We start from the raw sequence: 14,615 nt of genomic DNA, 5'->3' as shown, positions 1-14,615 counted from the left end.
AATGTGTACCAACATGTGTGCCAATGGCTTGGACAAAGGATTAGAATGTCACGCATTGCAAATCTGCACATGGCACAAAGCTACAAGGATAACTAGCAAGCTGGATAATACCCAACAAATCTGTCCAGGCTAAAATACTGGATCGAGTCCAATAAGATGATGGGTGGGGAAGAGAGTTTCTAGATCTGTGATGGCACTGGGGTTAAAGGACTTGCATTGAGGACACTCTCTACCAATGTAGAGTGGCGACTACTCCACAATCACTGATCTTAGAGAATTGTTTGGGAGCACCAAGAGATTAAGGTGACTTGCTAAGGACAACGTAGTCATGATTTCTCATAGGCAGAGTTTGAATATGGGCCTTCCTGAGCCTGAAGCCACCTCTCTATCCACAAGGCTACATTCATCCATTAACTGTTTTTATTATGCTGAACCCATCATTTCATACATGAGGACACTCAGGCCCCATTTTAAAAGCATAAAAACAGAAGACAGGAACCGTGCCTGTTTGAAGTCCATATGTATGGGCCCCCAGGGTAGAGACATCTCAGTGGCACTGGGTCCATGGAAGACTCAGCCCAGAGCTGGTCAAGAATGTCTGCTGAAGCCAAGCCCTCCCAAATGATCAACAACCATATAAAAAATGCTCTCCAAAGCATGGATAATAAGAGAAACACAAATTAAAACCATTCTTAAGTCTTGGTTCACCCATCAAATTGGCAAGGACAATAAAAGATAGAAACAGTTGATGCTGGAGGGCAATGGGAAGACAAGCTCACAAATACATTGTTATTTAAGGATACACGACTAAACTCCAAGAGATCAAAGAAAGAGGGAAAGGACCCAGATGGACAAAAATATTTATTGTTCTTTTTGTAGTGGCAAAGAGCTGGAAACAAAGGGGGTGCCCCAATCAATTGGTGAATGGCTGAACAAGTTATGGTATATGAATGTAATGGAATACTATTGTGACATAGGAAATTAGAATAGGGACAGTTTCATAGAAAGCTGGGAAGGTTGGTCAGTAGACTGGGAAATGACCTTGTCATTCTTTAAAAAAAAAAAAAAAAAAGGAAATCCAAAAAATCTAAAAACAACAAAAAATACAACCAAGAATCTCAGTCCTACAAAGCCCCTTGATGGTCCTGTCCTTGGGGAACAAGCTTCCTCTCTGGGCCCCAAGGGAGGCTCAAGTCCCCAAGCACAAGGACAAGCCTGGGCCCAGATCTCTATAAAGAGAAAGCCTGGGTTTCTAGCTAAACTGCATCTGGGAGCAAGATAGTGGTCATATTTTATGGGCAACTGTAAAGACTTGCAGTCTTGTGGGTGAGATATCTTTTATCGTGGCTGTTTATTTTATAGCTTTAATAAGGGATTTCTAGGAGTGTGTTTGAAGAGTGGTTTACAGTGCTAATTAGTCCAAATGACAGCAGATGGGGTGCTGTTCCCTGTAGGGCATTCCAACTGGTGTGTAAGCTTACCCTACTGCTGACCACAGGGGACAAGCAGTTCCTAGAGGGTGTCGGGGCTGGGGGACCCTAGACAAAGGACATTAGCACTGGAGAGGATCTTAAAGAACATCGGGTCCAGCCTCCTTTGATTTACAGGGGAGGAAGACAAGGCTCAGAGTGAGCGAGCGATTTCCATAAGGGAGGAGGACCCAGCTCTCTTAGCTTTCCTGGTTTCTTTCAAGACTTGAAATCCTACCCTCTCCCACAGGCCTTTCCCAGGTGCCCTCACTGCTACTGCCTTCCCCTCTGAGTTCACTTCCCCTCTACTCTGGATGTATCTTGGGCCGTCTCCCCCATTAGAATCTGAGCTCCTTGAGGACAGGGCCTGTGGCTGGCTTTTGGTCTTTCTTTTATGCTGGCTGTTTAGCAAAGCTCCTGGCACACAGTATCCTTCTATTCACCCCTCCATCCTGTCCTTTATTCTTGGGAGGAGGAGGAGCTAAATGCCAGGCCTCTGCTGCCCCAAACCTAAACATTCCTACTCCTTCCACCACCTTCCACCACCATGCTGTGGGCGCTACATGTCGGAGCGGGTTTTCCATTCGCAGACCCTGACCTGGTTCAGCTCCTTCCTCTCTAGGAGGCTGTTCTATGTGTCTTTCAGCTGCGTGCCACGGCTGGCTGAGCCCCTGCCTTGCCCTCTAGCTCTCCTCCTTGATACCAGGATGCTGCCAGCCAGGGCTGTGTTGCCATGGACACGCATAGCTCCCTGGAGGCTCCAGGATCACACAGAGTAGCCAGGCCTGCTGCAATGACAACAGGAACCCCTCCCTTGGGCTGCGGCGGCAGCTGACCATCTTTTCATGAGTGCTACAAGGGTTGCCCGAGATTCCTTAGAAGCTTTCTCTAAGGACAGGAAATGTTCAGAGCAAGCTCCAAAGTCCAGAAGCTCACCCTCGGGAGGGACCCTGGGGGTGGACTAGAATCTTTCCACTACTTTAACAGGGTGATCGCGGCCGCCGTGCCTTCCAACGGTCCTCCTGTGGCAAGACCCGGAGACTCCCGGCCGTGCTGGCTGCCCTGCTCTGGGCATCCTTACGGGCCGCTCTCACCTTCACGCACCCCATCCCGTCCCCCTGCCCGGGGCGATGCACAATGCTCCATTCTGCCGGAGTTCTGGGGCTGGGAGCGGGTGAGGAGGGAAAATCGGCAGGGTGCGGGCCGGAGCGGGGCGCCCTACCTCATCCTTGTACTTGGTGATGTAGGAGTAGATCTCGTGCAGGGCACTCATGCTGTTGAACTGGCTGAGGTGGAGCCGTGACTGCTCCGCCAGGTAGGCGCTCATGTCCTGGTCGCTGATGGCGGGCATCTTGGCGATGTCGGAGTAGTACCTGTGGGGAAGCAGGAGTCTGAGTCTGAGTCTGATGGGGGTACAGATTGCAGGACCGAGACTCAAAGCAACCTAAGAGATGAGTCACCCTAATAAGGTTTACGCAATCTGCCCATCATGGTGTAGTTGACAGGAGCAGTGTCAGGAAGAATTGAGTGCAAATATGGCCATAGACACTTGTTGTGTGACTCTAGACCAGTCGCTTCACCCTGTTTGCCTCAGTTTCCTCATCTGTTAAATGAGCTGGAGAAGGAAATGGCAAACCACTCTGGTATCCCTATCATGAAAACCCCAAATGGGGTCATGAAGCCTGAACAACAAAAACAACATAACAACAGAGTACAGAACCAGGATTCAAACCCATGTCCTCTGACTCCACATTCAGTGCTCACCCCAGGACACCTATCAGCTGAGTGTGGAGAATAAGAAGCAGGGTGGAGGAAGATGAACGAGTTATGGGACACATCCAATCCTGCCTTTGCCATTACTATCTGGGGAGGCCTTAGGAGAGGCACAATCTCTCTGGACCTTACTTTCCTTATCTGTAAAATGAGAGGATGGAGCAGAGGGCCCTGAAGCTCCCCTCCAGCTCTATGATCCTATGGCTAATCTACCCTTAGGGACTGAGCCTGTGATTTCATTAGTACAGAACAGCAAGGTAAGGAATCTGCCTTTACCTTGCCAGCAAATACAACTTAAAAGACCTGAGCAGCTTGGGGGTGCTGAGAGAATGTGACTGGCCCAGGATCACACAGTCAGTGTGTCACAGGGACAACTAGAACTCAGGTAACTTGGGGGGGTCAGCTCTACCCAAACCACCATGCTGCTTCTTGTCAGGCCCCCATCGTGAACACCAAAGGCAGAAAAGCTCAGCCTCCCTGGTGTGGCATGTGCCAGTTGGCAGCCACTGACTGGGAGACACAGGTAGGGATCATTTTATTAGCCAGCTTTCATAGAGGTTAGAGCAGCGAGGTGCTGCAATGGACTGAGCCCTGGGTCTGGAGCCAGGAAGACCCAAGTTCAAATCCAGCCTCAGACACTTCCTACCTGTATGACTCTGGACTGCCCAACTTTCCTCAAATGTAAAAATAAGGATACTAATAGCACTTAACTTGTGGGGTCTTTTTAAGGTTCAAATGAGACAAGATTTGTAAAGCATTGAGCAGTGTCTACATAGTAGGAACCTTATAAATGCTCATTCCCTCCCTCCTCTCTCCTAGGAGCCTATGAGGTAAAAACCGAGGCTAACTAAGCCAAGGGAACACCTGCTGAAAGGATGAGACTTGGCAGAGTCAGTCAGTCTGTCTCTCCATCTCTATTTCTCTCCCCTGTCCTCATAAAGTCCAAATAAGACAGGAGAGGCTGACTGCCCACCTGGGGCGAAGCTCTACAGAATGAGACAGTCCATGACTCAGGGTTTGTGGAGATGGGCAAATCTGTGAACCACCCAGATATTGGGTCGCTTTGACGTATGTACCTGCAGCTTTACTATCCCTGGATAACCTCTTTTCCCTTAGAAATCAACCCTGCAGAAAGCCCATGTATTGTCAATAGGATGCACAGCAGAGGGCAAAGCCAGAGCAGAGGCCAGCGATTGGCAGGGAGGGGGCCATGAGGCAGCAAGCTGCTGGAGCTCTGGGGCTGGCATCAAGGATGCCAGAATCTTTCACAGCCTTAGAATGATCAGAGATAGAGTAAGCAGGTGCTTTAGCCCCTTAAGTCATGGATTAAGATATTTAGAGGTTTTTGAAAGGACCCAGAAAAAGAACATATCTCATTTTCTTTCAGTACCTGGGAGTCCCAAGCTGCCTCTTGAAGGAGCTGTGCTTCCTTGTTTCAGAAGTTCTATTTTATAAGGCCACATTTAAGGAAAGCATAACCACTGGCATGCATAACACATCCTCTGAGCCACCTTCCTCTAAGGACAGATTCTTGGCTCCCCTACCTCAGAGGGGAGCCCCCTTTCTTGACAAGTGGGACCAGCAGGAAAACCCTACCTCAGCGTCCCAGAGCCCAGGGGCAGAAAGCTCAGTTCTGTGCTCTCCTGAGGAAATCTAGGATACAGGAACAAAGGCAGTAGCGTCACAGTTCCTGCTCTCTCCCCACCAGCGACCTCTACAATGAAATTCACAGCCAGGTGACATCAATGATCCCGGGCTGTCCTTAGCAGGTTAAGAGGAGGAGTCCTCCACCTGACAGATAAGGCCAAGAGGCTCAGAGAGCAAGTGGCTGATATAGTAACCCATCAGTCAGCAGGAACTCAAACTTGAATATTTGGACTTTTCCCTCCCTTACCCCTAATCCTCGCATTCAGGTAACCCCACAGCATGCCCCTAAGAGGTGTCGTGGACACCATGCCCAAAGCAGGCACATACATAGAGCATCATGCTGCGAAGCAACACGGAGGAAAATATGTGTCTGCATGACTGTGACCCACAAGCACACAGGCCAGACACACTTGCAGCTGCAGTCAGGTGTGCTCTCACACTATGGCGCTGTACCCCACCACGGTACAGACACACACACACACACACACACAAGCTCCAGGGCTCCAAAGCCGAACCCCATGAAGCTTCCACTCCCAGGCCCCGGGAACCAGAGCCTGGGGATCATGCAGGGGATGTGGCCCACGCTGGGGGTGCCACGTCATCACACCCCGGGATCCCCCAGACAAGAAGCAGTGAGGCTCACCTCTCCACCCAGCTTTTGTAGTTGGGGATGTCCTTGGCGTACAGCAGCTTGTTGGAGGGCGAGTCCTTGCCCAGCTTGTGCTCAGAGGTGGAACAGGAGTCCATGAATGTCTGGGCCACCACAGACAGGCAGGCGTCCGTGATGCTGTTCTTGTGGATGTCAAACACGAACTGTGGGTTCTTGATCACGTTCACCCAAAAGCGCAGAGGTAGGCTGAGGTCCCGAGGCAGCAGGAGCGGGGAAAGAAGAGAGAGACACAGGTGAGTGCAGTGAAGGGAGGCCACAAATGTGGCTTCTCCATCAGAATGAAAGGCATACGGAGAGCATTAGAGCTGAAAGGGCAGCAGAACCCAGAGCTGTAGAGCACAAAGTATTTGTGTTAGCACAAAAACCTTAGGGCCGAGAGAGCCATCAGAATGGAATGTTCCAACCTTGAGAGACTCGGACTCTGACCTAGGAGAAGCACTAAAGAGGGGCCGTGCCACTTGCCCCCTGCCACAGTGAGGTGTACCTAAAATGCAGAGTTAGACAGGGGCTGTGGACACGGATAAAGGGGTTCTTGGCTTTCCTGCACCATTCTGTTCTGAACCTTATATTTGCTCTTATGGTCTGCCTTTGTAGAAAAGCCTGACTTAGCCAACCCTTTGTGGCCAGGTGAGAACCCTAGGAGTCCACCTACTGGAAGGTGCCTGTTCCTCGTCAGAGCCACCTGCAGGCTTGAGTCTGCCCACATTCTGGGAGACTGGTTCTGACTCAGAGTAGAAGGCAGATAGGGTTCTAGGCTTAGAGCATCCTCTAGGCTCTTGGAGTTCAGAGAGCATGTAGCTTCTCATTTTGTAGGGAAGGAAACAAAGAACCAGGGAAGGCAAGGGTCCAAGGTCACTCAATGACTTCTCCTCTGCCCGAGAGCAGGAGAGTGGTCCAATGGGAGGAGTGTCCACGTATGGACCTGGACTCAGAAGACACTGGTTTTGACATTTGCTTCAGACAACCAGAGCAAGTCACATATCTAACTGCTAAGTGCCTGCATTTTACCTGGAGTTACAGTGCTTAAACCACCTAACTTACAGAGTGGTTTTTAAAAAGCCCTTTGTAACCCCCAAGTTCTGGAGAAATGGAACTGTTCTTTGTTATCCATGTCTGCCATTCTTCTGTCCAGTGCTCCCAGGTCTCCTCTCGCTGCTGGGGACCAGGGTCTGTTCCACATGTTGACCCTTTGTTATGCTGGCCCATGACCTTGTATGCCCCAGGCTCCTCATTTGGGATTGTGATCTCCATGGATAGTTTTCTGGATTTAACGCCCTTTTGTGCCTTTGGGGAGCAACCTAGATTTATCCTCTGGCTTGTCTGGCTCCCCTAACTGATCTCACCAAATCCTCAACATTGACCCTGCCCCACCTTGGTCATTCTTGTCTTGTTATTGCTAATGTCCTGGAATAACAGTAAGTATTGTTGATGTGAATCCTACGCCTTAGAAATTTTCCTTTAGGGGAAGTCCTAAAATGCCCTTGTTTTAGACTGAACAAGGGATCACCAAACATCTATTGTCTATTAAGTGTCTTGAATAGGATGGACAGAAATCCTCAAATGCTCGATCACCCTTTTTGTCCTAGAAGTTTCCCCCACTGAATCTGAGATCCTTCCCAAGAAGACCAGCACCAGTGCAAGAACCATCCTTTTTGTAACCACTCTAGTAGACCACCCCAGCCTCTGGCTATGACCTCTTTCCCAAGGCTGCTTGCAACCAGACAGTGTATGTTTACTGTACTTAATTCTCCAAAAGGCATATAAGATTCCAATGTTCTATTTTTCTTTGGAGAATCATCTAGCATGAGACACTGTCCCCAGAGCCCCAAGGTTTTGACTCTGTGTGGCATTTAGCACAGGGCTCTATATGGCGGCCAATTATTAAGGACTTGTCTCTTTTCCCGATTAAAGATTTGATTTTATGACTACTTTAGTTTTTCCAAGTTGACACTAGTTAAGGAACCTTTGCCTCCGTGAAGCCTTACTGGACTGCAGCCCACAATGGCATCTCCTTCCTCAACAGTCCTAGGACACTTACAGTTCCATTCACTCATTAGATTCTTACCATATACAGACTATCATAATTCTTTAGATGATTTGTACACTCTGTAATCACTGGCCTAAAAGACAGAAAACTTAGGTTTTAATCTTGGTACTTTCAAGAACTAGCTTTGTGATATTTATCAAGCAAAGTCAACTTCTGTGCCTCAGTCTCCCCATATGCAAAATGCAGAGGTTTATGAAATGCTTTCTACAGACTCTTCCAGGGGGATATGTTAACAGAGAAGAAGCAATGGACTTAAAGTCAAAAGACCTGAGGGTAAGCCTGGCTCTGCTTCCTACTAGGTGAACCCAAACAACTCACTTCTCTGAGGCTCAGTTTCCTCTCCTGTAAAATGGATATAATAGATACTCTGTCCACTTCATAAGGTTGTTTTAAAGATCAAATGGGATGATGGGTGTGTGGAGTGAGAAATTCGTGTGCTATTCTCAAGATATTAAAAGTTATTAATATCACCAAAAAGTTAGTAAAAACTGGTCCCCCACGCTCATCCTTACAAAGACTTTAAAGCCTTAAGTGAGTTTGTCTGGGAATTTGCCTGAAGCAGGAGTCCCAGGCTGGACTGGTCTTAGACCCTAAAGTACCCATGATCAAATCTTAAATATCGATGTTAATTACCTGTTTGTCAGAGTCTCTTCCAATATATCAGAGGCTTCTTCCAGGTGGTCAAGCCCAATGGCTAGACATCAGTCCCACTCAAGAAAATCCAGGCCTGACTTTGTGTCTTTGTATAATATATTCCTGTTCTTTTATTTCTAGATTTAAATCTTTGTCTACAACCCTTGACCATTTCTTTAAAATGTGAATTTGTTTAAGTGTACCCACTGTAAAGCTATTCTCCAATTTCTTGAAGATGTTAATTTGCTTAATGTGTAAAGTCACTGTAAAGCCATTCAACGTTCTGTCTCCAACCTCTTGAAATATTGATTCTAGTTGGGAGGATCTCTGGAAAAACCAGAGGATATTTTTGGTATCAGAATGTATCTGAGTCAGTCTATCTGTGCCTGGTAGCCTTGGACCTCAGAGGCAGACCTGGTCAGATCTCTCTCTGTAACTCTTTGGAGGCATCTGTCTTGGGTCAATTGACATGGGCATAGTACAGAGACTGTATAGGACTGTATTAGACAGGGAAATTCCCTTCCCCCTTTCTGTCCTTGTGACTCCCAAGCCAAAGAACACCTGATAGCTACTATAAGACTATTATCCTTGGATGTCCTTTAGGTTGAGATAGACAAAGAGATACACCTCCAGGCCACACACCTTGATAGCCTAGGCCCTGAGGGTCTCAAGCAGACCCCTCACCCCAAAGAATGCCTAAGTGCTTATGACGCTAGAGTCATGTCCACACCATGACATAACCTCACATACTCACTATTGTAAAGAATATAAAAACCCCTGAACCGAAGCATTTGGAGAGCAACTCCTATAGATGCTCCACTCATGATGCCGTGCCATGTCTTGGAGAGCAACCCCCCAGGGTTGTTCCACTCAGGCTGTCTTGCTGGCTAATAATTCTATATAATTCTTTTTTACTTTTAAGCTGTTTCGGAGTCCTCTCATTCTTGAGAAAGGTATCCTTCCCGAACCCAGGGGTTCTCCTCCCCCACATCACAATGACTTGAGACAGTGCCCTCACATTTCTCTCTCAATAAAGCATTGTATTTTAAGTGATGGATTTCCCCAGTCATATTGTTTAATAGTGGTTAAAGAGAGTGAACCTTGAAATGTTCAAGGCCCCCTCAATTTCCACTCCACACAATGGGTATAAAGTGCTTTGTACAGAGTCAAACAGCATTGAAATGTCAGTTAATATGAAATGTTATTTTTTAATAACTAATATTCTCTGAATATATGCTATCCTATAGCATTAGGGTTGCTTCTCTAGCTATAGCATAAGCAACTTCAGGACAAGGAATGTTTCTTACATAGGCAGATTCTGAATTTATGGTTGGTTATGTTCTTGGGAAAAGTGGAATAATGGAATTAGAATCTGACTTTTTTTGAGAAATAATATATACACTGAACAGATTTTATTCCTAACCAAGAATCTAATGTCCAAAATGGGGAAAGAAGGAAGGGAGAGAGAGAGGGAGGGAGGGAGGGAGGGGGAGAGAGAGAGAGAGAGAGAGAGAGAGAGAGAGAGAGAGAGAGAGAGAGAGAGGAAGGATTTCCCTGTTAATCAGTTACAAGGCAGTAAGTTTTAATGGAAACGGCCTCAGCTCAAATCCCAGCTACTACCTATCCACATAATGTTGGGCAATCTCTCTGAGTCTCACTTTCCCCATCTGCAAAATAGAAGGCCCCTTTCAGCTCTAAACCCAGTGCCCTAATACACTAATGCAAGGTACAAGTATATAAATTCATGTGACCAAGCAGGGCAATGAAAGACTGGCTGATCACATCTAAGGATATTTAAGAGCTCCCAGGAGAGGCCTTGTGCCTGAGGCCAAGAAGCTGGGGGGCCCCTGAGAGTGGGGCTTTGGAAGGCAGGGGGAGGCCTCCTCATCCTGATGCCTAAAGAATTGTTTATTTTTAGCCACAGTATAAGAGGAAGCCAAGTGACTAGATGATGTAGTTGTACCCTGACTGTCTAAAGTGTGGGAAGTAATAACATGGGTGTTATTAATAACATGGGCAGAGAGGTGTTAGTAATAACATGGGTAGAAAGGTATGAGTGTGAATCGCTATAAATGAAATCACTCTAAGCCAAGGACTGCTTCTGTTGCTCTGAATTCCCACAGGGCCTCTTGGTTGACTCCTAAATCCTTGGGGAGAAATTGCAGAGTGACTAGGGGATGGAGGGGGAGGGAGGAAGAGAGAAACAAGTGAGAAAGAAAGAGGGGGTGAGGGAGAGGGGAGAAGGAAAGGAGAGAATAAGAGGGGGAAAAGAGGGAGGGAGGGAGAGAGGGGCGGAGGGGAGGAGGGAAGGGGAGAGGGGGAGGGGAAGGGGAAAAGGGAGTGGGGGACAGGCAGGCCTGTCCACTAGATGATGTCAAATAAACATAGTACAGTGAAAAGAACATTGAACCTGGATTCAGATCCCCTCTGACAGCTGTCACACAGGAGCATGAGACTCCCTATAATACCTCACCTGCTGTTATGAAGAGAAATAAAGCATGTAATGTGACCTGCAAACCTTCAGGTGTCATATCAGTGCCAAGCACAGTAGTCCTGTTGTTACAGAGACCTGGGTTCAGGGCCTGTGTGGTCTGAACCTTGGTTTCCCCATACGTACATAGAGTTACTCCTCCTGCAATGGAAGAGTTCAAACCCTAGGTCTGAGCCTAGTTCAGCTACTCACTGGTGGTATGGCCACAGGTAGCCTGTTTGACTTCTGAAAATGAGGAGGTTGGACTATATGACCCCGAAGGCCTCTTCTAGCTCTGAAGTTGTGGTTACACAATTCTGGTCATTCTACACTGCAGCACCCCAAGCCAGGCACCCCCATCATTCCCCAAGTCTAAGACCCTGATGGCAAATGGACCATCCACCCTTCCTTTGCTTCTTGCCTCCTATTCTTATTTAGAGACCCCTTCTGGGCCCTCAGACCCATTCCCAAAACCACATTAGGTCCTATTCTTAGCCTAGTTATAGTTTTTTAGAGAGATGAGGGAAATGGACACTGAGGGAGAAGAATAAATGAAAAGGGAGAAGGTTTCGCAGAATTCTTTTAAAATCTTATAAATGGATAATTATATCTCTTTTCCAAATATAGCCTTTCCTTCTCCCTTACCCAGGAAGCTATCCCTTGCAATAAAGACTTATAAAAGAGGGGGGGGGAAGAAAAATCAACCTATAAAAATCATGTTAGACCATTAGACTGAATAGGCAAGATTCTTCATCCCTTGTCTCCCACTCTGCAAACAGGTTGCTCCATCTACTTTGGACAAAATCTGTTAGAAGGGGGCTAATTCTCATGTCTTTCTTATGCCAAGTGCCTCAGTTCTCTCATCTGTAAAAAGAGGATGATGGCAATTGTCTTTTTGGAAGAGGGTCTATGGGAATTCACTGAAACATGGTGGTAAAAATATGTTGAGAGGTAGCATGGGCTAAAGGATAGAGAATGAGTCTCTGAGGTTAGCAGGAAAAGCTGGCTTCAGGAGACAAAATGGAGCAAGGGTCGGGGCCTTGTTTAGAGTCAGAGTGACAAATATTCAAACCTTGCCTCTGTCACTTACTACTACTACCTGACCCTGGGCAAATCCCTGAGCCCAAGACCTCTTCTTTAAAATGAGGTGGCTAGACTTAATCTCTAAGGTTCCCCAAATCCATGATGACCTCAGATCCTAATTAGGTTTCCCCAGTGACACTCTAGGTAAGTCACTTAACCTCTGGAACCCACTCCAGGCAACTCTTTAAGACCCCAAGACCTAGCCTAGCTGCAGACATACACTGGAGGAAGGCTTTTCTCAATCCCAATGAAATTGCAGGTAAAAAATAAAATAAACCATACACAGATATGGAAAAATAGAAGCAGCTGATATGGTAGAGGGGGAAGTAAGGGCCTAAGGGCTCTGAGAAGGCCCAAGTTCAAGTCTAAACCTGCTGTCACTACTTGGATGACCTTGAGGAAATGACTCCCTTGCACTGCCTTAATTTCCTCATCTGTAAAATAAAGGTGGGGGTAGGAGTAGGATGAAAACACCTCTAAGATCTCTTCTGTCACTACATATACACACACTCAAAGTCAAATCCACAGGCTTCTAGAGACCTTCAAAGACCCTCTGAGATAGGCCCATGGTTGCATGGATGCACACAGGTCTAGTCTCACACCTAGGGCAGGTGGCATATTACATTCTCAAGGGCTAAGGGCAACAACCACAGCATATATAGACTGCGTTACTGAGGCCAACTGGGACAGATAACAGTCAGTCTATAAATAATAACAAAGAAAAATCCTCCCATTTCTGTATCACTGATCTCCAAGGAGCTCAGCCTTATGTGGACAGGAATACTTGAGTTATTCTAAAAGGCCTGTGCTAGAGGAAGATGCCTCTGAATTAACTGGGATATTTGGGGAAAACAGACCCCAGTGTAGAACCCAGATGTCTCAACTCCTAATCATATGCCTGGTTCCAGGGCCAGCCTTACACTAGAAAGGAAGAGAGATACCTAAATGTTGGGACCAGAGGACCATGAGCCAAATGATGGCAAAATATTTCTTCCAATGACTGAATGGTGGAAATGGTATCATTGTAGATTCATGTCTCTGGAGAATGTCAAAGCTTGGAAGGGATCTTAAGAATATCAAGTGTTAGAGACTACGTAAGAGATCTTAGAAAATGAAATGTCAGAGCTAGAACCTAAAGGACAGAGAATGTTGGAGCAGGAAGGCAACTCAGAATTTAGAATGATTAGGAGATAGAAAGGACCTCAAAAAGTAGATAGACAGAGAGACAGACAGATGGATGGACATATGGTTGGATAGATGGATAGAGATGTACAAGCAGATAGACAGACAGATATAGATGGATAAAGATATATAGAGACAGTTATAGACACAGATATAGATATAGGGATAACCCTAATACAAAGCAGAATGTGACTAGTAACATGAGAGAGAGGAGAGGAGAGGAGAGGAGAGAAGAGGAGAGGAGAGGAGAGAGAGAGAAGGTATAATGTGGGGTTCGGGGGAAGGACAGATCACTTCTAAGTGGAAATATGAGGGAAGACTTCCCGAAGGAGGAAGCCTGTGAGTTGCACACAGGGTATGGGAAGGACATTTCACTCTCCAGAGCTCTGCTCCCCTCCTGCCCCACAGAAACAAAGGATGAAGATATAAGGGGCATATCTCCTTCCATGCCAGCCACAAAGACTCATAGAACAAATCAACAGGACAAGATGATAGCGACATTTTGAAGGTTAGGAAGTTGGTCTTCTAACCACCACTCTTCAGGGTACTGCTTCACTCAGCAAAGGAGGCATCGGATTAATTCCCCCACACTGAGGTGGTTTGAGGGATGTGAGTCACAGAAAAGACCTAGTAGGGGTGATGTTGTGCCATTTGCCTCTGAATGACTGTGTGACCATAACTAAGTAGTTTCCTTTCATCTGTAGGATAAGCAGGTTGGACCAGATGACTTCTGAGGTCCCTTCCATCTCCCAAACATTCCAATTTTGTAGGTACCTTCCAGCATTGTCATTCTTTGTTCTAAGGTCCCTTCCAGCTCCAAGATTATATTTCTATCAACAAATCTAGACACAATCCTTGAAGCAGACTGCAAACTCCTCCAGAGCAGAGACCATCCTGACTGATCTTTGAATCTCCACAAGAACCTAGCATAGTCCTTTGCACCCAAGAGATATTTAGAACAGAGTGAGCAGACAAAAGGGTGAAAAGTAGCAGGACTAGAGTCAGTCTAGGACTAGGAGTCAGAAAGATCTGGGTTTAAATTCAGCCTCTGACACTTATGAGCTGTGTGACATTAGAGAAGTCATTTAACTTCTGTAGGTCTCAGTTTCCTCATCTGTAAAATAAAGGGGTTGGACTTGATGACCTTCAGTTCTTCCCAGGTATCTAAGAGCCAGGCCTATATCAGGATAAGATAATAAGCTCAAGCATACATCGACAGTCACTCACGTGTACACACGTGTACACACACACACACATACACACACACACACACACAACAAACACACACACTTCAAGGCTCCATCAGTGAGAGAAATTGCCTCCAGAAATGGACTGTGCAGGCTGGATGAGAATTAGTGGAGAGATGGCATTTGTATGCACAGAGACTGTTATCTTGGGGCCCTGCTGAACAGGGCTGGTTTGATTCCCCTCAATCCCTTCCCACTGCCTCCCCTGACTTCAAAACATAAGGGAGAGTGATGAATCAGCTACGACTGCTCCAGATACTCGTGTCTCCATTTAGAGGTGCCCCCCACCCCTGCCCTGCTCCCGGTACTGGTTGTAGGGCTGTCTGAGTCCCATTTGGCCTTCTCTTTACAAGTGGTAGGCATGAGGAGAGACCCCCCACCAAGGAGAAGATTG

The 14,615-nt window shown here is 46.7% G+C and overlaps 1 protein-coding gene across 1 annotated transcript in view; it reads right to left on the bottom strand.

Moving 5' to 3' along the window:
- Positions 1-14,615, bottom strand: part of PLXNA1 (plexin A1) — a 224,964-nt gene that overhangs the window by 13,695 nt on the left and 196,654 nt on the right. The window contains exons 28-29 of the mRNA XM_044676176.1: positions 5,533-5,745; positions 2,692-2,842 (exon numbers count right to left, since the gene is read on the bottom strand). Of these exons, the coding sequence (XP_044532111.1) occupies positions 2,692-2,842; positions 5,533-5,745 (364 nt within the window). The remainder of the gene's footprint in view (positions 1-2,691; positions 2,843-5,532; positions 5,746-14,615) is intronic.

Source organism: Gracilinanus agilis, chromosome 1 (assembly GCF_016433145.1).
Source record: "Gracilinanus agilis isolate LMUSP501 chromosome 1, AgileGrace, whole genome shotgun sequence".
Lineage (NCBI taxonomy): Eukaryota > Metazoa > Chordata > Mammalia > Didelphimorphia > Didelphidae > Gracilinanus > Gracilinanus agilis.
The sequence above is the reverse complement of the archived record's forward strand: the minus strand, read 5'-3'. Positions and strand labels throughout refer to the sequence as shown.